Here is a 23519-nt window from a genome sequence, read left to right on the forward strand (position 1 = left end):
TTTCTTTTTGGTTGCACAATGTCCGATCTCGACATTTCGGACTTCAGCACGACAGCATCGGCATCCGCTTCTGACGCAACCCAGCGCGCCAAGAAACGACCCGCCTGTCCGCGATTCATCTTCACCGTAGATGAACGCCACGTGTTTAGGAACATTATGGCGAAGTATCGCGACGTGATAGAAAACAAACGAACGGACAATACCACTAAAAAGGCAAAGGATGAAGCCTGGTCTCAACTTTGCGATGATTACAATAGCTTGGCCGGCACACGCACTGTGTGTGTAGCACCGCTACGAAAACTGTGGGATAATATGAAGTCCCGGTGGAAAAAGAAGAAGTCTGAAGAAACGAGGGAAATCTTTCGGACAGGTGAGCGAAACAGTTTTACATTCAAAAACTCTCCCATACATTTTCCTGCATGTTCGCACGTTTCATCTTCTGACATCATTTTAATCCTAACAATTTGGCATTATTTATTAATGCGAAAAAATTATATGGTTACTTCGCATCAGCAAAACTTGTCCGCGAATTCTGTGTGCACGGTTATGTCGTTCTGTGGAGATAAATATGCAAAAGTTTGAGTTAGGCAGTGCGCGAGTAGATCTTGAAGTGGGAAAAGTTTGGTTGATGAATTGTAATTAGTTAATTAAATTAAATAATGAAATAAAATTGCTGTGTTTGAAGCAGGTTTTGTGCGACCGATTCGATGAAAAACGATGTAAATGCACGACAAGGCTTACTTAGTATAAAAAACAAATTTAAAAAATGAAAAACAAGCAACTACAAAATAAATGAAATAAGAAGTTTCCAACTAAAAAAAGGAACAGAGGGAGCAAGAGAAAAAGGGAAGGCTTTCGCATTTCCGTCCTTAAGCATAAATGCAATCTTTTTTCTTATTGTGAATTTTTGTGAAAAATTGTTAAAAATCTGCGTACTACTTTTGAGCAAAACATTACTGGTGGTACTCTACTGGTTAGCGATTTTGTTTGTTTTTCCTTTTCAAGCATTGCGTGCTGCGCACAGAATGCACTTCACCTCAGTGTGTTTCACTACGCAGATTGTGCTGTAGGATATGTACAATTAAGAATTTTGGTGCAGGTGGCGGTACCCTTGAATGCCGGCCAATGAGTCCGGCAACAGAACTGGTTGGTGCAGTCGCCGACCATATGGCGACCAGACTGCCAAATCCCTTTGACAGCGACGGGGCCGATGTCAGCGAGGCAGTGCTGTCCCTGCCACCTGTTGCATTATTGGAGGCGATGGTAAATGACAACGAACCAAGCCAAGACGACTTTTCCAGTAAGTAAGGCTGCCCTCTTTAAATACTAGTTACAACTGTCACGGTTAGTTTTCCTCGTGCATGAAGTCCAAAGCCTGGGCTGAGAAAGACGTTGTTGGGGAGGGCTATGAATTAATTTCAACTGCAAGGGATTCTTTAACGCCCGCTTACATGCCGCATTACACGGGCGTTTACACAGCTCCTCGCACCTGTCGATATGTGGGCGCAGCATCCCAGATTCAATTCGCAACTGGTGCTCGGCTATCGAGCGGCACTGCAGCAAACACTAGTTATTTTCTGCTCGTGGTATGTGCACGTGCTCAAGCAGGCGGGCCACATATTTATCAGGACTTCTTGGCGGGCTCGTACTGGGTCCATTTTTCGCCATGTCACATACATGTTGAGAAGTTTGTTTTTAGATGTCTACACTAGTCGCGACCATGTAAAGCATTTGTTTTTGGTTCCCTGTTATGGTCTGAATAGCCTCTGTTTATGGTCTTATTTGTTCTTTGCATGTCATATCACAGTAGTATGTATGTAAGCATAAGAGCCCACCAATTTTGTTACAGCATTGCAGAGTTCTCATGAAGGTATTGTATGTGTGTGCATGTTTTTGCAGGCGAGGTTCCTGCACCCACATCAATGCAGGCAGCACCGTCACCATGGCTGAACAGCCGACCACTAATTGACGAGGCACTTCCTGTTCAGGAAGAGTGCCTCAGTGCAGGCAGACCAACAGTGCTCGTGCCTGTCGTGCCGTCGTGCCAGAGTGTGTCTGAGGACATCACACCAGCACAAATTGCTCGCACGAGGGCAGGTGGCCCCCGAGTTGCTGCGGTGGAGCGGACACTGGCTCCTGAAGTAGCAGCCAGAATTAAGGCTATTGAAGCTGAGGACCGGCGGAAGGAAGAGTTACACCAACTCGACCTACAACTCCGCAGGAGCCAGCTGGCCGAGCAGCGGCTCAAAAACAAAATGCAGCGCAAGCTGCTTTCTCTGGATTTTGAAATCAAAAAGCGGCAGTTAGAAGCACTGAAGCGCTAAATAGAGAAATAAAATTAACTTGTACATATTTGTCTCGGAACACTTCTGTGTACAATTACCAACACTGTCGTCATTTTGATGCAGTCGTACAGTATTTGCATGTTCCTTCAGTTTCTTAAAAACAATGTTCTTTATTTAACACACTTGCACATGTATAAACAGTATAAGGAAATATAATATGGAAAGGATCAAGCAGTAAAATAAGGAAGTAGCCTAAAAGCAGCCAAAAGAAATCTTTCGTTGGCAGAAATTGGAATGTGCCATAATAGTTCACGAGGAAAGTGACAAAATACCAGTTGTGAAGGGTGTCACGCAGGGAGACGCGTTCTCTCCAGTACTATTCGTCACGTGCTTCCAGGATATTTTCAGAGAACTCGAGAGGAAACAACCGAGGATGAAATTGAATGCGAATGCCTTAATAATCTCAGATTTTCTAAAAATATTTCACTGCTAAGTAGCTGAGAACAAACTTCCAAACATGGTCGAAGACAAGCAAAGCAAAGGAAGCAGAACGGTGGGAGTAAAAATGCATATTGAGATCTTCAGTAATGTTAACACTCAGAACGGAACAGCCGACAAGAGGCAGTAAAGCATTAAAGTTGTAAGGTAAACGCACCTATTTAGAGCATAGTGACCGCAGATCTGCACCACATGTGTAAACTAACTAGGAGAATAAGAATGATGGTGCAGCACATTTGCCAGGCACTCTCCAGCCATGAATGGCAGTTTACTAGTATTCCTCAACAGCCATATCTTGTGGGGCAAAGCCTATAACCTATGAGGCAGATATAGTGCAGCGAACTATGGAAAGGAAAATGATAGAAGTAGCGGTTAAAGTGCAGAATGAATGAGGGAATAAACGTGAGTTGGTAATGTCCAAGCTGGAATCAAGAAGAAATGGGCATGGGCAGGGAATGTAATGTGAATTCAAGATAAATGTTGGGCCATTGGTAACGGAATGAATCCCAAAAGAAGGTAAGCATAGCAGAAGGCGGCAGAAAGTACGGTGGGCTGATGAGATTAGGAATTCTGCAAGAACAAGGTGGCCGCAGCTGGCACAGCACAGGGTTAATTGGAAAGATACAGGAGAGGCCTGCGTCCTCCCATGGACGAGGTTCAGCTGATGATGACATTATATGCTATAAGAGAACCCAGTTCAAAGAAATAGACAAAAACACTGCAAATGCCATAAAAATAGCGGTTCTCTAACACTAGAAAAGTATCGTGTACATTTTCGGAGAAGGTAATTGGGACATTTAACGGAACGATCTGGCTATAAGCCCCACCCGAACACGAGAGCCATTCACTGTGTCGGCAGAAAGCTGCGGTGGCACATGAAGCTGCTGCGGTTGTACGCTGGGCTGTGGCTGCTGGATAACGGGGAGGGCCACAGCAGGTGGCTCCGGGTCCTTCCGTAGAACGGCGAGATTGTGAAGGGCGCCGCAAGCAGTTATTATAACTGCTGAGCGCTCAGGGCGGTTCTGGAGGCCCATGTCTAGGCATGGGAAGCGGCGCTTCCAAACTCCAAAAGCCCTCTCCAGATTATTTCTCGTTTTGATGTGGGCCGCCTGATACCTGCGTGAAAGACGAGCAGTTCGAAGTAAAAATTTGTATAGATGTGCTAAATTGAAGAGCACAGCAGTCTGCGCATTACATTCTCAGTGGCCCCTCTGCAGCTAATAATAAAGCTGTAATTACATTTGCACGCCTCGGAAAGTAGCAAGACAGCTTCAGGGGCGTTGTCCGTCAACTGGTGGCAAATGTATACTAAATCTGAATTTTTATTTCTTGTTGAATTTGAACGAAAAAATGGGAAAAGCATGGAAAAATTATGTGTTTCAGTAACAAATAAAAATGAAGATTCCACTCTTTGATGTAAAGTGTTTACGGAGCAGTACAGCAACAAAAGGAGATGACATTCGTACTTTCATTGAAATGGTGCAAGTTGTTTACTTTCAATGCGAGTGAAAATTTGGTGCATCATGTAACAGGAACGCTAGGTAACATTCATGGTATTTATTTATTTTTACTCTCGGGGTCATACAGGCATTTGAAAAGGGTGCAGGAAGAATGAAATGCCAAACAAGCAATGCGAAAAACAAATTATTGCTCCTATATATACAATGTTACCTAAGAAATAGAGAGTAAATTCATTAGATGTGCTGGTGTTTATACAACGCAAGGCAAATATTGAGGCATAACAAAAATATTGTACAAAAAATACCTTCATCACTGATGAATTGATAGCAGTCGCTTTGGACGTAAAAGGGGTTTGCGTATACGTACACGCAATAATTAAACCGGACCCTCCAATCTTGAAAAGTGATGCAGTGCAGGTTCAGCACGCCAAGAGATCGATACTTTTTTTTTGGTCAATATTTACATGAACATTATTTGAAGAAGACGACAGCTAAGATGGGCAATGTGAAGAAAAGTGGCCCTCAAGTTTGTTCTATATCAACGCGCGTTAGTACAATTTAATGCCACCTAGAACGCGGTAAAGTTTTGCAAAAAGAAAAATGGGCTCACCTGCACATTGATCGAAAAGTACTTTCCGGTTGCGGTATACCTCTCCGAGCTGCCCGCCAGGAGACTTGATTCTAATGTGGGTGCAGTCTATGCACCCAGTCACCCCAGGGAAACGGCCAAGGCGGTAGAAGTCTCTCGTGTCCGCTTGAAACTCGGCTGCAGTAGCGGGGAACTTAACAGTTCGAGGGAACATATGTGCCGCGATCAGCGTGGATACTCGTTCCACTGCACGGCACACCGTCGGTTGCGAAACATTTACCAAGTCACCGGTGACGACTTGGAACGTTTCACTTCCATAAAATCGAAGTGCAATGGCCAGCTGAAGCATCGGTGGTAGCGGGTGACCGCGATTGCTGACGCTTTCTTCCATGGGCAGGCACTTCAGGAGCTCTCGCACGGTGTCCTTCGAAAACCGGTACCGGGATAGGAACTCCCCATCGCTGAAATGCTGGAGCGGGTTTATTCTGTCCCGCAACGCCCGTCGTGGCACAACTGAAGCTTCGCTATCGTCGGCGCCGTCGTGGAACAGTTCGTCCACACGTAGCACACGTTCGGCGAACTCGGCGAGCGAGCCGGCAGCCATCTCAACACGGTTGAGGGGGGACGCTTCGGTCGAGGAGGCGTTCAAGGTAGCAGCAGCGCCACCTCGAGATTTCGGAGGAGAGCGTGGAGGAGTTCCTCCGTTCGAGGGCCGGTAGGAGTGGAGGAGGGTTTAAGAAGCACGAAACGGGCTTCGAGGAGCAACTCGAGTGAAATTTCAAGTGGAGGTCTGTTTAAGAATACGGGGGTAAAGCATGAAAGGTTTCCTTCTGCGGAAGCGAGAAGTTCGAGCACAAGGGGAAAATAACGAAAACACATAAAACAAGAAAAGAACAAAAAGGAAAACACCAGAATACACTGAAACAAAACACAAAGGCGCACATAGCAAGACCCGCTCCCCAGCGGTGCAGATGTTAAGAACTCTTGTAATGTAATTTACTGTCAGCTGTCAAGGCCGCATCATTACGCCTTGTTCAAGAGGCACCAGTGACCGTTACGAGGGCAGCGTGTCGCCTCAGCGGCGGAAAAGCGGTCGTCCAGACGCCATGTGGAAACCCGATCCCACAACTAGCCGCCGCAGAAAGCAACCACTGGCCGTTCGTCAGAGGGCGCCTGCGCCGCGCGTCCCATCGCTGACAATTCCGAGAAGGGAGCTTGGAGGACAAGGAGGAAAAAGGGAAACCGGCATGGAGTAAAGAAGAGGGGGGGGGGGCGCATGGTGAGCTGGATAAAAGGAAAACAAATGGAAAATAACAGACGGGAGCTTCTTTCTCAATTGGAAAGGTTTTTGAGGAAGGCAAAATTGCCCAAGTTCGCATTAATGCCGTGGGTTAATGTCCGAAATTTATGTATGAAATACGATTCCCTTTGTTCTCTTTGGCGGCCGGTTTAAAAACCCGACTGTAGGAGGATGACCCGGATGCTTTCAAATGAGTGCTGTGGCAGACATAGGTGCTTAGAAAAGGGTAGGTTTGGCAGTGTGTGAACGTGGGCCTTGTGGTTGTTGAATCGCAACCTGAACGGAGTTTCTGTCTGGCCGATGTACTGCATGCCGCACACGCTGCAGTGAAGCATGTAGACCACATTTGCACTGTCGCAATTTAGAGTTTCTTTGATTGTGAAAGTAAAGCCAGAGAAGGTACCTTTTGCAATTCCTGTTGTCAGCATGTGACAGCAAACCTTCCAGCGTGGTTTTCGGCAGGGTTGACACCCGGGGTTTGGGTTAGCATTGGGCGATGTTCTGGATTTAACTAAAATGTCCTTGAGGTTCTTGCTGCGCCGGTATACCGCTCTTGTTGGCTGCTTAAAAATGCGGGACAGGTGACTGCTTTGCTGGATAATGTTAAAATGTTTTGAGAGGATTTTGTTCACGCCTGGCATGTTTGATGAATGTGTGAGAACGAGGTTGGCTTGCCTTTCACCTTGCTTGAAGTTTTGGGGACTCAGTATTTTATTTCTGTCTAGACCGCGAGCTTTCCGAATAGCGTCTTCCACGATGGAAGCGGGATATTTTTTCAGTAAGAGATTTGTCTTCAGTTGTTCAGCATGGCGGTCAAAGTCATCGAGCTCAGAGCATATCCGTCGGTATCTATGAGCCTGAGAGTAAGGTATGCTCGTCTTGCAGTGGTGCGGGTGGCTGCTCTTAAAATGTAGATACTGCGGGCGGTCGGTTGGCTTTCTGTAGAGCGTTGTCTTAAGTACGTTTCCTTTTTTCTGTATTGTCACGCCCAAGAAGTTTATAGATGTTTTGGAGATGCTGTGGGTGAACGATATCGATGGGTGAAATTTGTTGTAGTTTCCTATAAATGTTAATAGGCTAGCTTCATCATGAGGCCAGATGAGGAAGATATCGTCCAGAAAACGCTTGTACAGGAGTGGCTTCGAAGGTTGAGTGTCCAGAAATTGTGTTTCGAGATAAGCCATGAATATATTGGCATAGGCAGGTGCCATCCTGGTCCCCATCGCCGTACCGTTCACCTGAAGAAAGTGCCTTCCCTCAAATTCAAAGTGGTTGGAATTTAGTACTAAACCCAGAATAGTTGCGAGAGCTTCCCCATCCAGGTGAACCGGAGGATCCGTCCGCAGGTATGCATCCACCGCCGCGCGTATGCCGTCTGAGTGCGGGATATTTGTATATAAAGACGTCATGTCCATTATGACCAATAAGCTCTCATCGGGAATTTCAATGTTTATATATATATATATATATATATATATATATATATATATATATATATATATATATGTATATATATATATATATATATATATATATAAGTTAAAGGAAATGAGGGGCCCGTTTGGCAAATTTATGAAGGGAGCCAACAGTCACCGAAACCAAGGTGCATAGGGGAACGTTAATTTTTTTTTTAATGTGTTATGCTTATCAGTAGGATAATATTTCTTAGATTAATAAATTGCTTAAAGAAAATTACTTATAAAACAGCAGCAAAAACAACCATGCCGCCGGTGGGATCCGAACCCACGACCTCCGAATATCGCGTCCGGTGCTCTTACCAACTGAGCTACGGCGACGGCTGTCCAATCTGCTGCTCTCGTGGGTATTTATGTTTACTGGGTGTAAGCGAGCCTTGAGAGTGTTCACCAGCGCCACACTCGACCATAGCGGCGGACGTAGCGCGTCCTGTAATACCGCGAGCGTGACGTAGAACGTCATCTAACGGCGAGGGCGGAAACTGTGCGAGAGCCCTCTTATGCTACCTTTGGCATTAAGACTGCCAGAACCGAGACCCTCGTTAAGCTATCAGCAGACAAGTTAAAGGAAATGAGGGGCCCGTTTGACAAATTTATGAAGGGAGCCAACAGTCACCGAAACCAAGGTGCATAGGGGAACGTTAATATTTTTTTAATGTGTTATGCTTATCAGTAGGATAATAATTCTTAGATTAATAAATTGCTTAAAGAAAATTACTTATAAAACAGCAGAAAAAACAACCATGCCGCCGGTGGGATCCGAACCCACGACCTCCGAATATCGCGTCCGGTGCTCTTACCAACTGAGCTACGGCGACGGCTGTCCAATCTGCTGCTCTCGTGGGTATTTATGTTTACTGGGTGTAAGCGAGCCTTGAGAGTGTTCACCAGCGCCACACTCGACCATAGCGGCGGACGTAGCGCGTCCTGTAATACCGCGAGCGTGACGTAGAACGTCATCTAACGGCGAGGGCGGAAACTGTGCGAGAGCCCTCTTATGCTACCTTTGGCATTAAGACTGCCAGAACCGAGACCCTCGTTAAGCTATCAGCAGACAAGTTAAAGGAAATGAGGGGCCCGTTTGACAAATTTATGAAGGGAGCCAACAGTCACCGAAACCAAGGTGCATAGGGGAACGTTAATTTTTTTTTTAATGTGTTATGCTTATCAGTAGGATAATAATTCTTAGATTATAAATTGCTTAAAGAAAATTACTTATAAAACAGCAGAAAAAACAACCATGCCGCCGGTGGGATCCGAACCCACGACCTCCGAATATCGCGTCCGGTGCTCTTACCAACTGAGCTACGGCGACGGCTGTCCAATCTGCTGCTCTCGTGGGTATTTATGTTTACTGGGTGTAAGCGAGCCTTGAGAGTGTTCACCAGCGCCACACTCGACCATAGCGGCGGACGTAGCGCGTCCTGTAATACCGCGAGCGTGACGTAGAACGTCATCTAACGGCGAGGGCGGAAACTGTGCGAGAGCCCTCTTATGCTACCTTTGGCATAACACATTAAAAAAAAAAAATTAACGTTCCCCTATGCACCTTGGTTTCGGTGACTGTTGGCTCCCTTCCTAAATTTGTCAAACGGGCCCCTCATTTCCTTTAACTTGTCTGCTGATAGCTTAATGAGGGTCTCGGTTCTGGCAGTCTTAATGCCAAAGGTAGCATAAGAGGGCTCTCGCACAGTTTCCGCCCTCGCCGTTAGATGACGTTCTACGTCACGCTCGCGGTATTACAGGACGCGCTACGTCCGCCGCTATGGTCGAGTGTGGCGCTGGTGAACACTCTCAAGGCTCGCTTACACCCAGTAAACATAAATACCCACGAGAGCAGCAGATTGGACAGCCGTCGCCGTAGCTCAGTTGGTAAGAGCACCGGACGCGATATTCGGAGGTCGTGGGTTCGGATCCCACCGGCGGCATGGTTGTTTTTTCTGCTGTTTTATAAGTAATTTTCTTTAAGCAATTTATTAATCTAAGAATTATTATCCTACTGATAAGCATAACACATTAAAAAAAAATTAACGTTCCCCTATGCACCTTGGTTTCGGTGACTGTTGGCTCCCTTCATAAATTTGTCAAACGGGCCCCTCATTTCCTTTAACTTGTCTGCTGATAGCTTAACGAGGGTCTCGGTTCTGGCAGTCTTAATGCCAAAGGTAGCATAAGAGGGCTCTCGCACAGTTTCCGCCCTCGCCGTTAGATGACGTTCTACGTCACGCTCGCGGTATTACAGGACGCGCTACGTCCGCCGCTATGGTCGAGTGTGGCGCTGGTGAACACTCTCAAGGCTCGCTTACACCCAGTAAACATAAATACCCACGAGAGCAGCAGATTGGACAGCCGTCGCCGTAGCTCAGTTGGTAAGAGCACCGGACGCGATATTCGGAGGTCGTGGGTTCGGATCCCACCGGCGGCATGGTTGTTTTTTCTGCTGTTTCATAAGTAATTTTCTTTAAGCAATTTATTAATCTAAGAATTATTATCCTACTGATAAGCATAACACATTAAAAAAAAAATTAACGTTCCCCTATGCACCTTGGTTTCGGTGACTGTTGGCTCCCTTCATAAATTTGTCAAACGGGCCCCTCATTTCCTTTAACTTGTCTGCTGATAGCTTAACGAGGGTCTCGGTTCTGGCAGTCTTAATGCCAAAGGTAGCATAAGAGGGCTCTCGCACAGTTTCCGCCCTCGCCGTTAGATGACGTTCTACGTCACGCTCGCGGTATTACAGGACGCGCTACGTCCGCCGCTATGGTCGAGTGTGGCGCTGGTGAACACTCTCAAGGCTCGCTTACACCCAGTAAACATAAATACCCACGAGAGCAGCAGATTGGACAGCCGTCGCCGTAGCTCAGTTGGTAAGAGCACCGGACGCGATATTCGGAGGTCGTGGGTTCGGATCCCACCGGCGGCATGGTTGTTTTTTCTGCTGTTTTATAAGTAATTTTCTTTAAGCAATTTATTAATCTAAGAATTATTATCCTACTGATAAGCATAACACATTAAAAAAAAAATTAACGTTCCCCTATGCACCTTGGTTTCGGTGACTGTTGGCTCCCTTCATAAATTTGTCAAACGGGCCCCTCATTTCCTTTAACTTGTCTGCTGATAGCTTAACGAGGGTCTCGGTTCTGGCAGTCTTAATGCCAAAGGTAGCATAAGAGGGCTCTCGCACAGTTTCCGCCCTCGCCGTTAGATGACGTTCTACGTCACGCTCGCGGTATTACAGGACGCGCTACGTCCGCCGCTATGGTCGAGTGTGGCGCTGGTGAACACTCTCAAGGCTCGCTTACACCCAGTAAACATAAATACCCACGAGAGCAGCAGATTGGACAGCCGTCGCCGTAGCTCAGTTGGTAAGAGCACCGGACGCGATATTCGGAGGTCGTGGGTTCGGATCCCACCGGCGGCATGGTTGTTTTTTCTGCTGTTTTATAAGTAATTTTCTTTAAGCAAGTTATTAATCTAAGAATTATTATCCTACTGATAAGCATAACACATTAAAAAAATATTAACGTTCCCCTATGCACCTTGGTTTCGGTGACTGTTGGCTCCCTTCATAAATTTGTCAAACGGGCCCCTCATTTCCTTTAACTTGTCTGCTGATAGCTTAACGGGGGTCTCGGTTCTGGCAGTCTTAATGCCAAAGGTAGCATAAGAGGGCTCTCGCACAGTTTCCGCCCTCGCCGTTAGATGACGTTCTACGTCACGCTCGCGGTATTACAGGACGCGCTACGTCCGCCGCTATGGTCGAGTGTGGCGCTGGTGAACACTCTCAAGGCTCGCTTACACCCAGTAAACATAAATACCCACGAGAGCAGCAGATTGGACAGCCGTCGCCGTAGCTCAGTTGGTAAGAGCACCGGACGCGATATTCGGAGGTCGTGGGTTCGGATCCCACCGGCGGCATGGTTGTTTTTTCTGCTGTTTTATAAGTAATTTTCTTTAAGCAAGTTATTAATCTAAGAATTATTATCCTACTGATAAGCATAACACATTAAAAAAATATTAACGTTCCCCTATGCACCTTGGTTTCGGTGACTGTTGGCTCCCTTCATAAATTTGTCAAACGGGCCCCTCATTTCCTTTAACTTGTCTGCTGATAGCTTAACGGGGGTCTCGGTTCTGGCAGTCTTAATGCCAAAGGTAGCATAAGAGGGCTCTCGCACAGTTTCCGCCCTCGCCGTTAGATGACGTTCTACGTCACGCTCGCGGTATTACAGGACGCGCTACGTCCGCCGCTATGGTCGAGTGTGGCGCTGGTGAACACTCTCAAGGCTCGCTTACACCCAGTAAACATAAATACCCACGAGAGCAGCAGATTGGACAGCCGTCGCCGTAGCTCAGTTGGTAAGAGCACCGGACGCGATATTCGGAGGTCGTGGGTTCGGATCCCACCGGCGGCATGGTTGTTTTTTCTGCTGTTTTATAAGTAATTTTCTTTAAGCAATTTATTAATCTAAGAATTATTATCCTACTGATAAGCATAACACATTAAAAAAAAAAATTAACGTTCCCCTATGCACCTTGGTTTCGGTGACTGTTGGCTCCCTTCATAAATATATATATATATATATATATATATATATATATATATATATATATATATATATATATATATATATATATATATATATATATATATATATATATATATATATATATATAGACTGCAGTTAGTGTCAAATGACGGAAATAGCTCAGGCCCTCCGAAGGAAAAAATCCGGGTTGCTCAAGTCTGATCTAGCGCGGCATCAGTTTTAAGCCCAGCCATATACTGGAGCGATGGCGTAGAGGTAGCGTATCGCCTCGCGTGCAAGAGGACCGGGGTTCGAATCCTGGTGCTGCGCAATTCTTCACCGGGTTTGAAAAAAAAAACTCCGCGTGTCGATGGAATTACATAACAATACCTAGGGTGCGGCCTGATGTCTGTTACCAAAACCACTCCCTCACCACTTGGTAATACTTGGCCAGAGCCTTCTATGAAGAAACTTATTGATGGGAAGAAAGAAGAGAACTAAAGTGTAGGTGGAACGAGATGATGTCACATTACATTCAATTGCATGCAGAGTCCATGGTGATGCACACATCCACGCACACAGCTGCTTGAAAACGTCTCTGAAGCGGAACCAACGCCGTCATGCACGCGATCACACGCGCACCATGGAAATCTTTACAACGAGCATCTACTAGTACATGCACACATGCACAACATTCGTTTGCGGAGTTGAAATAGTGAAATCTACGCACATCACGCCCACATTCTCCTGAGAAGGGTGTCTGCCTAGGCCTACCGCAAAAAAAAAAAGAACACCCTTCGTTGCGTACTAGTCTTCAATGACTTACTCAAAGGTGGTAAGGACGGCCACATCGGAGATCAGGCGGATGAGTTCTACCGTCAACAAAAGTTGAACGCTGGCTTAGAAGCACGCAGAAGCTTTCCCAAGATCTTCCCATGATATTCTAGAACCTGAAATCAACATTCATGATCTGAAGGACATCAACTGTTAGTAACTGGAAAGCAGGAATACCACTTTGTCATATTATTGGAACATCTTTAAGGCATCGGCCACAACCCTTCTATGGTCGTCTCCACTTAACACCAAATTGTCATCGGCGTAAACAGGGATCCGGAGGTAATGCCTATTTTATTTATGATGACGTCTAGAAGGTCTTGGTTGTAGGCCAGTTTGTAGGACATCGTGAGGAGCAAAACCGCAAGACAGGACGGGACTGAGTTGTGTTGTCGCCTGCCTCAGTCACGTCCTGTTTTGCGGTTTTCCTCCTCTTGATGCCTATTGTTACGGGAATAAACGCCCAGGGCACGGCGTAAGCCGACCAAGTACCCTGGACGTTTATTCCCATAGAAGTATGTGTACATAAATCAGAAAAGGTTTGTTGACATAGGTGTGACCCCTGACCCTACACATAGGTGCCTCATTATCACTGCGCGTACGTATACATTGCTTGGATATCAAACGTGCTCAATCTAAAATTAACGGTAGCAATTCCATAAAAGTTTATCCCATAGGGGCTGCTCTGCACTGAATTCAGAATACCTCAACGCCGTTATTTCTCATGCTGGAGTTTCTTATTGCCACTGAGGGGAGTAAGGTAACGGAGAAGAGGCGGAAGAGTCGAGGTGGATGAGATTTGGAAGCCTGCGTGCGTAGGGCGACCGCAGAATGTGCAGGAGAATGCATACTGATGAGATATGGGGGAGGCCTTAGTCCTTCCGTGGCTGTAGTTAGGCTGATGAGGGTGATGACTACGGGAAATTCAGTACCGGACCAGGGGCATACAATGCCCCAATAAAATCTAAATAATTACAATGTCAGAAAAATGTTACATAATCATATACAGCAGGAGGTCCCGAAATGAAAACTGGCCGCTCCCTTCCCTTACGGCGCGGTTCAGGTGTCCAACGATATATAAGACAGATACTGCGCCATTTCCTTTCCACCAAAAACCAATTATTATTATTATTATTATTATTATTATTTACGAACGAAAAGACACTGGATACATTAACCGACAGCACGATAAGAAGTACTTTATACAACACGTAATCATACGTCGGCACCATGAGAAGCGGCTCACGGCCACTCCCCCTCACATCCGCTCGCTCACACTCGCACTCATGGCCATGCACTCACACTCACAGCCACTCATTCACACTCGCACTCATGCTCACTCACTCACACCCATCACCACTCGCACTCACAACCACTCACTCACACTCACAACGAATCTTTCACACTCACGTCCACTCACTGTTTCCTTGTTTGCTGACAATGGAGGGGATGAGAGATTTACTGGCGCGGCCGGCGGCGCTCATGGCTCCTCTGGTACAGTATGTGTTACATAGATGTGGTGGCGACCCGACCAGGGCTCTGTCGGGCTCTTTGGCCAGTTTACAGTTTCGATTCTAGAAGGAAGTGGTTGCTTTGAAGCATCATCCATGTCCAGAACCAACGTTACGCACGTGTTCTCCCCCCTTGCTGCTGAGACAATGAGTGCTTTTACAGAGTCTGCTAAGATGCCTAGACACGTTTTGAACGGTTTCCACAGGCGTGCGCAGCGTTCTTCATGAGGGGGAGCCAAGTTTCAGCGCCACGCCCCCTTCCCCAGCCTCCTCTACCCTAGACTTCTACGGTCAAAACCGAGCACAATGATGAGGAACAATCATAAAACATTATTTCAATGTGGTGGAACTGCAATATATACAAAATATTGTTGAGCATTAGTTTTTACTTTCATGTGCAAGATTGGCAGAGGAAGGCCTGTACTGCGCTGCTCAGACATTAATCTAACAATGCGCTTCCAATGGAAGAGGTAGTAAGGAAATCCTTAGGAGCCATGAAAAGGGGAAATTCAGTTGGTGAGGATCAATTAACGGCAGATCTGTTGAAGGGCGGAGGGTTGATGGTGCTAGAAAAACCAGCCACCCTGTATACGCAATGCCTTATGATCAGGCACGTTTTCGTAAAGGATATTTCCCCATAGATCATATTCACATTATCAATAAAGTGACAGAGAAATGCGCAGAGTATAACCGGCCCCTATGTACAGCATTTATTGAGTGCTAGAAAGCATTCGACTCAGTGGAAACCTCAGCGGTCATATAGGCATTGCGGAATCAGGGTGTAAAAGTGCCTTTTGTGAAAATACCGGAAGATATCTATAGCAACTGTACAGCTATCATAGTCCCCCTTTAAGTCAGCAATAAAATTCATATAAGGAATGGCGTCAGGCAGGGAGACGCGATCTCGCCAATGCTATTCATAGCCTGTTTAAAGCAGGTATTCCGGGGCCTGATTTGGGAACAGTTGGCGATATGAGTTAATATAGAATAGCTGAATAATATGTGATTCGCTGATGACATTGCCTTGCGGAGTCATTCAGGAGATGTATTGCAAAGCACGATCGCTGAGTTAGACAGACAGAGCGAAAACATGGGCCTAAAAATTAATGTGCAAAACATTAAAGTAATGTTCAACAGTCTAACAAGGGAGCAGGAGTTGACAATTGGTAGCGAGGTGCTAGTAGTGGTAAGGGAATACTACTTCGGGCAGGTAGTGACCACAGAGCCGGATCATGAGAGGGAAATAACTAGAATAGGAATGGCCTGGAGCGCATATGGGAGATTCTCTCAGATCATGAATGGAAGTTTACCAATATTTATGACGAGAAAAGTGTGCAACAGCTGCATCTTACCATTGCTCACCTATGGGGCAGAAACGTGGAGGATAACGAAAAGGGTTCAGCTCAAGTTAAGGACAACGCAGCGGGTTATGCAAATTAAAATTATGGGTGTAACGTTAAGAGACCGGACGCGGGCAGAGTGGGTGAGGGAACAAACACGGATTAATGACATCCTGGACGAAATCAAGAGAAAGATATGGGCTTGGGCAGGGCATGTTATGCGAAGGCAATATAACCGCTGATTCTTACGGGTAACGGAGTGGATTCCAAGAAAAAGCAAGCTTAGCAGGCTGCGGTGGAAAGTTAGGTGGGCGGATGAGATTGCGATGTTTGCTTGCATATGGTGGGCGCATCTGGCAAAGGACAGGGTTAATTGGAGAGACACCGGAGAGGCATTTGCCCTGCAGTGGCCGTAGTCAGGCTGGTGATGATGAAGTAACGAGTTCTTGGAACGCAACATCATGGGTCTTCGGCCGGCAGTATCGTGAGAAAACATAAGTGACCATAACATTATACTGTAAGCAATAATGGAACAAATTCGACGGGGTAAAGGTATGGTGCAGACTTTGCTCACCCTTTGATGACTACAGGGGGCGGTCGTACTCCCTGCCCTCACCCCCACCCTCCCCCTTCCCTGTGCGCACGATTATGACGGTGTCTAAGTAACAATAATGAGTTTGCCTTGACAATGACGCGTCCGTGAGTCTGCATGAGCACACTGGAGGCAAGCGGCGACTATGAATACTTTTAGCTGCATGGAAAATGGACAGTATCTTTGAAAAGATCAAGTCAGTTCTTCATGGGTCCCAAGTACATGTCTGCCTTGCAAAGAACAGATCCAATCTCGAGTGGCCGTTATCAATCCCTTTATAAAAGACTCTTGGGATTTCTTTGTAGCACAGTTAAAAGCAAGGCTGGCTTCGTCTTTCCAGATTAGGTACATGTGACCGATCTGTGCGCTTGCCTGCCGTGCAGTACGTCTATTGCGCTGCACGAAACACCTGTCTGAAGGCCTGTTTAGAAACCAGCGCAGTATTCTCGCTTGAGGCCGGTTCATGCAAAGACTATGTGCACATCTGAGTGGGCATAGGGGGTGCTAATACTGCACTAATTATCCTCCCGTAGTCCACCGCGCCGGTGTTCGAGGAAACATCGTTCACGGAAGAATGTGCATTGAGCTAACTTGTGAGCCGTTTTTAGTGCTTGCCCCTCTGAAATAGTAAGACGTTACTGGGAAAAAGCCCTATCCAGAAATTCTTAGAGAAAGTCATAGTATCTGGTTAAGAGTATTCATCAATCTGTCCAGATATTAGTGCGGATAGAATTGCTGGAATCGGAGCGTCGAAACAGAAGTCATTCCACTTACGGTATTGCAAATACAAAGATGAAACAAAATCGCATTTCACAAGCCCACGTCACTTGCCCATTGCAGAAGATTGGGTGCCACAAATCAGAATCACTACTTGCACACATGCAGCAGAAGTATGTACGCAGTTCATGACTTGCAAGGATAGCCGACAGCAGCCCAAATTGCCGGCGGCGTAGTTCGATCAGCGTACATGGCGCTGTCGGGAGCCTTGTCGTGGCCCTAAAGAAAAACCGTTTCAATTTTTTTATTCTGGAGAGACCATGAGGGAGCTTAATCCTCAATTCTCAACTCTCTACTGGTCTACGAGCACAGTCCAGTGACCAACATACCAGCACTCTTCGGCCTGCTTATGAAAAGCTCCTTGCCCTTCTCCCGCCCCCGGCCTCAGTCTCCTTTCTCTTCTCGTTAGATTTTGTAGCGACAGCTACACTGGGATGCCAGTCGAACATTTCGCGGTGCATGGGAGAGGCCAGTTGTGCGCATGCGCCGTTACCATGGTAACCGGAGAGGAGCTGCCGGTGCGGCGTGCGCTTCGCCATCTCCGCGGACGCGTTCGTCGCCGGCTGGCCGCACGCCGCTCTGTCACCCGAACCGCGCTTCGCATGCGCAGCATCGTGTACAAAAGACGGAGATGTAATGGGCGGCTGTATCACAACCTTTGGCATAGATGCAGAGGAGGAGGGTCCAGCCGCTGCTAAACGGCGGTATAGACGAAGCAAGATTAACTCTTCCGAACCTGAGGTTGTCGCCTGGCACTTGGCTACCCAACAAAGAGAGAATGAGCGTATGAAGGCGAAGAGAGCAGCGGAGACACCCGAACAGAGAAAAGAACGGCTTGCCAAACGATGATGCCAGACCGCCGAGCGTAATAGACGGCGCATAGCCGGAGAGATGGAGCCCAAAGTCTCTTTGCTAAATATACAGCGACCAGAACCTCAGCCAGGGAAACGTACCTCTCGCTACGTATATCCTGGCATAGACGAGCTAAGCCACTGACAATTTTTTGGCGATGATGTCTACTGAGCGTCTTTTTCTTCACTGCTTTATCGGTATCGACAGTTTGAACAGCAGCGCTAGCTTGCACGACACTTTTAAACGAACGAAAACTGTCACCTCCAGCTTCATTCGTATTAGCTTTCATTCTCTTGCACTGCTTTTGTTTTGTAGTATATTTTTTCCAGAATGAGAAGGTGACAACACTCATACACGTTATATTATAGATTCGTTTCATGGCTGTATAAAAATTAAATCATCATCATCAAATTTATTTACCTTTAAGGGCCCTTGGCTTATGGCATTACACAAAGGGGACAGCAGTCGGTTCATAATACAATGGTCGCTAACATCAATAAGGAATACAAGACGCCGGGTTCAAGTTCAACATTAACATTACCAACATTATCAACACTAAGAAAGAAACAACGGCTCATGAACAACTTGGAGAAAGATAAGAAAACACACATGCACACACTCAAAAACACGGCAAAATAACTCAGTCCCTGAAATGTGCTGTTAATAACTGTCTGAATTTATTAGGTTCTATTTCAGTGACTATGAACTCGGGTAGGTGATTCCACAGTGTAATGGAGCTAGGTAAAATGATTTATTAAATGAATTTGTGGAGCCGTGTATGCGCTGCAAACTTAGAGTAAAAAGTCGGCGTGAGGTGCGAAGTGGCGGGTGTAATACAGAGTTCCTTAGTTCTGAGAAGGTGTTGTATAATTTCTGAAATAAACAAAGCTGTGAAATTTTACGCCGAAGTGCCAAGGGTTGAAGATCAAGGGATGCCTTGATAAGAGTTACACTGTGTTGTCTGTCTTACTGCGATGTGATAAAATAGGCCGCGCGATTTTGGATGGCTTCAAGCTGATCGATTAGATATTTCTGATGGGGATTCCAGATCGCCGAGGCATATTCGAGTTTGGAACGGATGAATGTTACGTAGACGAGCAGATGGATAGATTGGGGTGAAAAAGCGAGGGATTGTCTGATGGACCCAAGAAACTTGAAAGCATCTCTACAAAGTTTTGCAGTGTGCTCAGACCAGGTTAGTTTGTTGTTCACGATGATTCCAAGATACCTGTATAATTCTGTTTTGGAGAGTGGTGTAGAATTTAAGGAATATGGTTAGCTGAGGTTATTCAGCTTTCTCGATACATGCATGAACTTACATTTGGAAATGTTCAGTTGCATAAGTCATGATATACACCAGGTTTCTACGAGGTTTAAGTCGCGTTGAAGCAGAGTCTGATCACCGGGAGTAGATATTCGGCGGTAAAGTACGCAATCGTCTGCAAAGAGGCGGATACAAGATGATATGGAATTAGGAAGAGCGTTGATAAATATCATAAAAAGGAGTGGTCCCAGCACCGATCCCTGAGAGACACCAGAGATGACTGTAGTATTTTCCGATTTGTGGCTCCCTATTAGTGTATATTGTGAGCGGACGTGGAGAAAGCAGCCAATCCATGCTAAGATTAAAGGGTTAATGTGGAGTCAGGAGAGTTTTGCTATTAAACGCCGATGTGGAACGCGATCGAAGGCTTTCGAGAAGTCTGGGTAAATGACTTCAGTATTAAAAGAAGAATGCAAGTTTAAGTGAAGCTTTGTGGTGAATTCGAAAAGCTGGGACTCGCAAGAATGGCCTGATCTAAAACCGTGCTGTTTTTCCTAAAAGGGATCGTTATTTTCGAGGTGTGATGCGATCTGCGAATATAAAATGTGCTCCAGAAGCTTGCATGAAATGAATGTTAATGAAAATATGAATGCACGCCCAACCAATTAAAACGGGTGCAGCCCATGTGGCTGCTACCTCATATCCACTAACAATGATCGCTGCAACGTTTCATCACCAGTGGCGCGAAACTATTATTTATGGAGCAGATTAAAAGATTCCCCTTCCACTTTGGCTACCTCATTAGCATCAAGGTATCACCATGTCTAATGCTATGCATAAAAAAAAATGAAGGCCACATGCGTGATTTCGAAGGCAGGGCTCCTGCAAATATGATAGAAACAAGAACTTCTGGTGTTACCGAAAAGCACGCTTGATTTTCGCGTTGTTTCCGGACTTGAGCTTAGCTTGTGCGGTTGAAGAGCCGGGCCATGTAGATCAGGTGACTTGCGTGGTTCCGGCCGAATCCAAAAATAATGGCTAGAGCAGAGCTCCACAACGCCTACACATGAGCATAGAAAAGACCTGAGCGTCCACTGCAGTACTCGAGATCTCACCTTACGCTACTTAATGTTGAGGAGTAGACAGTCGTTGTTTCAGCCCCAAAATATTGGAATTCTGCGTACATAACCTTGACCCGTGTAGGAGGCTTCACAAGGGACAGCTAACTCTAGCAGCGGGCCGCCCAAAAATTGATCAAAGGATCTGACATAACTCGGCTCTTTTCCACCGTGAAAATAGTGCGCCCACACCAACGGGGAACTACTAAGGCGAAAAGCATCGTAATATTTCCGTTCCCGCACCAGCTTAATCCTCTGCTTTGGTCTTAAAAAGACACCGGTATGATGCCTTATGCTACTTCGAGCGCCCTCGAAAGCGAATATTTGCTTCCCTCAATTGTCAACAACATGAAAATAGCTAAGCACACTCGACAAGCTATGCTGCCGCGTCTGCTCGCATACACATCAACTCACCACCCATATCCACTCACAACCACTCACGCCCTCTCACGTCACCCAAAACAACTCACAACCACTCACAGCCACTCAAAGCCACTCACACCCACTCATATCGACGCATCACTCATGTCGACTAATTATTCATGTCGGTTCACCACTCATCTCTACTCACACTCACTAATTTCCACTCACATCCACTAACACTCATGACAGCTCACACTCGCATCCACTCGCGTCCACTCGCACTCACAGCGACTCACTCACACTTACACACATGGCCACCCACACTCACACCCACTCACTCGCACTCACACTCAAAGATGTGAGTGTGAGTGGGATTGAGGGGATATGAGTGCACTAATCAGTGAGTGTTGCGACCTATGCACGTAACAGATAACGCTTGTTAAGGCCACACTGAAGAGAAGGGCTATGTGGCTAAGTTCTTTGGAGGCGAGCAGCTCAGTAGTATTAAAAAGTATGTTTTAGACGCTCTGTGACGATGTATCCAACTGCGGTAAACCGCAGAACATAGTTGCCCTGTCGCAAATCAGCGGCAAAGCTCAGCAAGGTGCTGATATATGCGCGGAATTAGATTACTTTTCTCCCTTGTGCTCTTTATGAGGGTACCAAGAACATTAGCTTAGAAGCCAATCTTTTCATTTATGACTTCCCTTACGTATTTGCTCTTAGGTTCATGTCATATAATATCCTGAGCAACTCGTGTGGGTAAATTTGTAATTATATATTGTGTACTTGCTTGAAGCAAGAGAAACTAACCTTTTACCACTTAAGCGCTGTCGCTCAAGTCCGCGACAGAGCCGCACAAATCTGAGTGGTAACAAGGCTAAACGGGCACGTAAAGGCTGTGGAATACCCCATCACGAAATGATCGTTCGTATGCATGTATACAAAGGTGAAGAAATGACATGCAACAATTAAGAATACACAGAAAGAAAGAAAAACGTGGAGAAGTCCATGCGAAACGTATATTCAATGTTCGACGATACCCTGGACCATAGCTATATTTTTGTCATCATTACACAGTTTACTGACATTTGAGAGACGTCAAGCCGATATCATTTTTCTCCCTAACTTTTCTCTCTAACCAGTCTAAAACGCTGTGTTCTCGATTTTGTGACATAGTCTTTGCATATTAGTGCTAAAATTTCTGATGTTCAAAAAAATAACTCACTGCAGTGTAACACTTCCTGTCGTTACAGTGGGAATTAAGCGCTGCAGTGACTTCGCAATTGATCTTTATTTACTGAAAAGAATATCACTGACAGTAAGGAAATAGCCACGCATCCGACCCTCCACTATCTCCCCCCCCCCCTCACCGCCTTCCCGGCAGAATATCGAAGCCTTTAATAAATGTTAGACCCACACTTATACTCCCTGCATCTTTCTGTTTGCGAACGCCCTCAAATGACACAAACGCCACAAAGACTGCTTAGGTTTCTAGTTCTTCTCACAAGTTTTATTCAGGTCAGGAGCGACTTACCTGACAAGGCTGCTACTACGAATCTGTAGGGAAGCAAAACTGAGAGAAGGGAGGAAAGCTCATTAGGTTTCTTTCACCTCAGTGGTTTTGAGAACACCGACTGGCCGACGTTGCCGTTGGCAGCGAGTTAGGACTGGGATTGATTGGTGACGGCGCGCGAACACAGAGGGCTGGAAGGTGTTTGCCTGCGGCAAAAGTAAAAACCTTGTGCGAGCAGAAAGCCGCGTATTGATCTCTGCTTCATTAGCGAGGGTGACCGAGGCCTTTGCTCACCACATTGAAATTCTCTGCGCGAACTAGGAAGATTGAGCAAAGCCCGAGCCCCAGGGTGTCCTGTTTGAACGTCGCATTGATGAGCTGAGCTGATCTGCGGGCCTTCTGTTCTTTGTTGGTTTCATTGCATTCTGCAGAATAAATATCAGTGTTGACGCAGCGCTTGCATCACATACAGAATACTACAGTAGGAATGAGGGAGACAGCAGCCATTCTTTTGAGAAAAGGGGGTCCGTTGGTTTCGAGACCGTTAGATGTCTCCTCCAGGGGAGGGCGATTGCTAGAACGGCCGGCGACGACCGCTTTAATATTCGTAGTGGAAGAAAGTGCGTTATGGCGACGACCGGACGAAGAACCACATGGACGAGCGCAATGAAGAGCGCTAAAGTTACGTTTCTCTTCAGGCATCGAGTGCAATTAGTCTAAAAAATGATGGAAGCTTTCCACATGCGCATGTTCCAGGGAATCTGTATCAGTCAACCTTCTATGGTGTTAATTGATAGCGAACTCGAGTACTTAGCGTCTGCATTGGACTGTCAGTGAAATAATAACTGAGCTGAGTTGCTTATGTTACTTTTTTAAGTCTGCTGGTTGGCAAATTGTTCTGTTGAGGATTGCTGCGCTGCTGTGTATTCATTTGTGCAGTCTGTCGATGCTTTTTAATAATACCTTTTCTATCAAGAAAAAATTTCCTACCGCTTGTACTTGTGGCTCGACATCCCGCCATCGTCTTCACGCGCTTTCATCAACTCGGCCAACTTTCTGCTCTAGTAAATTTAATATTTATTTCTGTACGTATATACTGAGACATTCAGGCCGTTACATAGATGGGAGTTAACGCAAACAGTTTAATGTAATTTTCAGACATTCTCAGGTAACCTACCTTGCTTACTGAGGAAAGTGTGGTAGCCACGAGAACATA

At 46.0% G+C, this 23519-nt stretch overlaps 1 protein-coding gene across 1 annotated transcript; it reads left to right on the forward strand.

Moving 5' to 3' along the window:
- Positions 1-1217: 1217 nt before the first annotated feature.
- Positions 1218-3852, forward strand: LOC144094994 (uncharacterized). The gene is made up of 2 exons (XM_077628836.1): positions 1218-1300; positions 1900-3852. The coding sequence occupies exons 1-2, from the start codon at positions 1261-1263 to the stop codon at positions 2322-2324; spliced, it is 465 nt and encodes a 154-aa protein (XP_077484962.1). The 5' UTR covers positions 1218-1260; the 3' UTR covers positions 2325-3852.
- Positions 3853-23519: the final 19667 nt, after the last annotated feature.

This window comes from Amblyomma americanum, chromosome 6 (assembly GCF_052857255.1).
Source record: "Amblyomma americanum isolate KBUSLIRL-KWMA chromosome 6, ASM5285725v1, whole genome shotgun sequence".
In the NCBI taxonomy this organism is placed as follows: domain Eukaryota; kingdom Metazoa; phylum Arthropoda; class Arachnida; order Ixodida; family Ixodidae; genus Amblyomma; species Amblyomma americanum.

Bases quoted from the DNA above. Each gene is read 5' to 3' on its own strand.
- LOC144094994 (XM_077628836.1), top strand. From the start codon at position 1,261: ATGGTAAATGACAACGAACCAAGCCAAGACGACTTTTCCA. The intron at 1,301-1,899 runs GTAAGTAAGGCT...ATGTTTTTGCAG, and splicing joins AAGCCAAGACGACTTTTCCA to GCGAGGTTCCTGCACCCACA.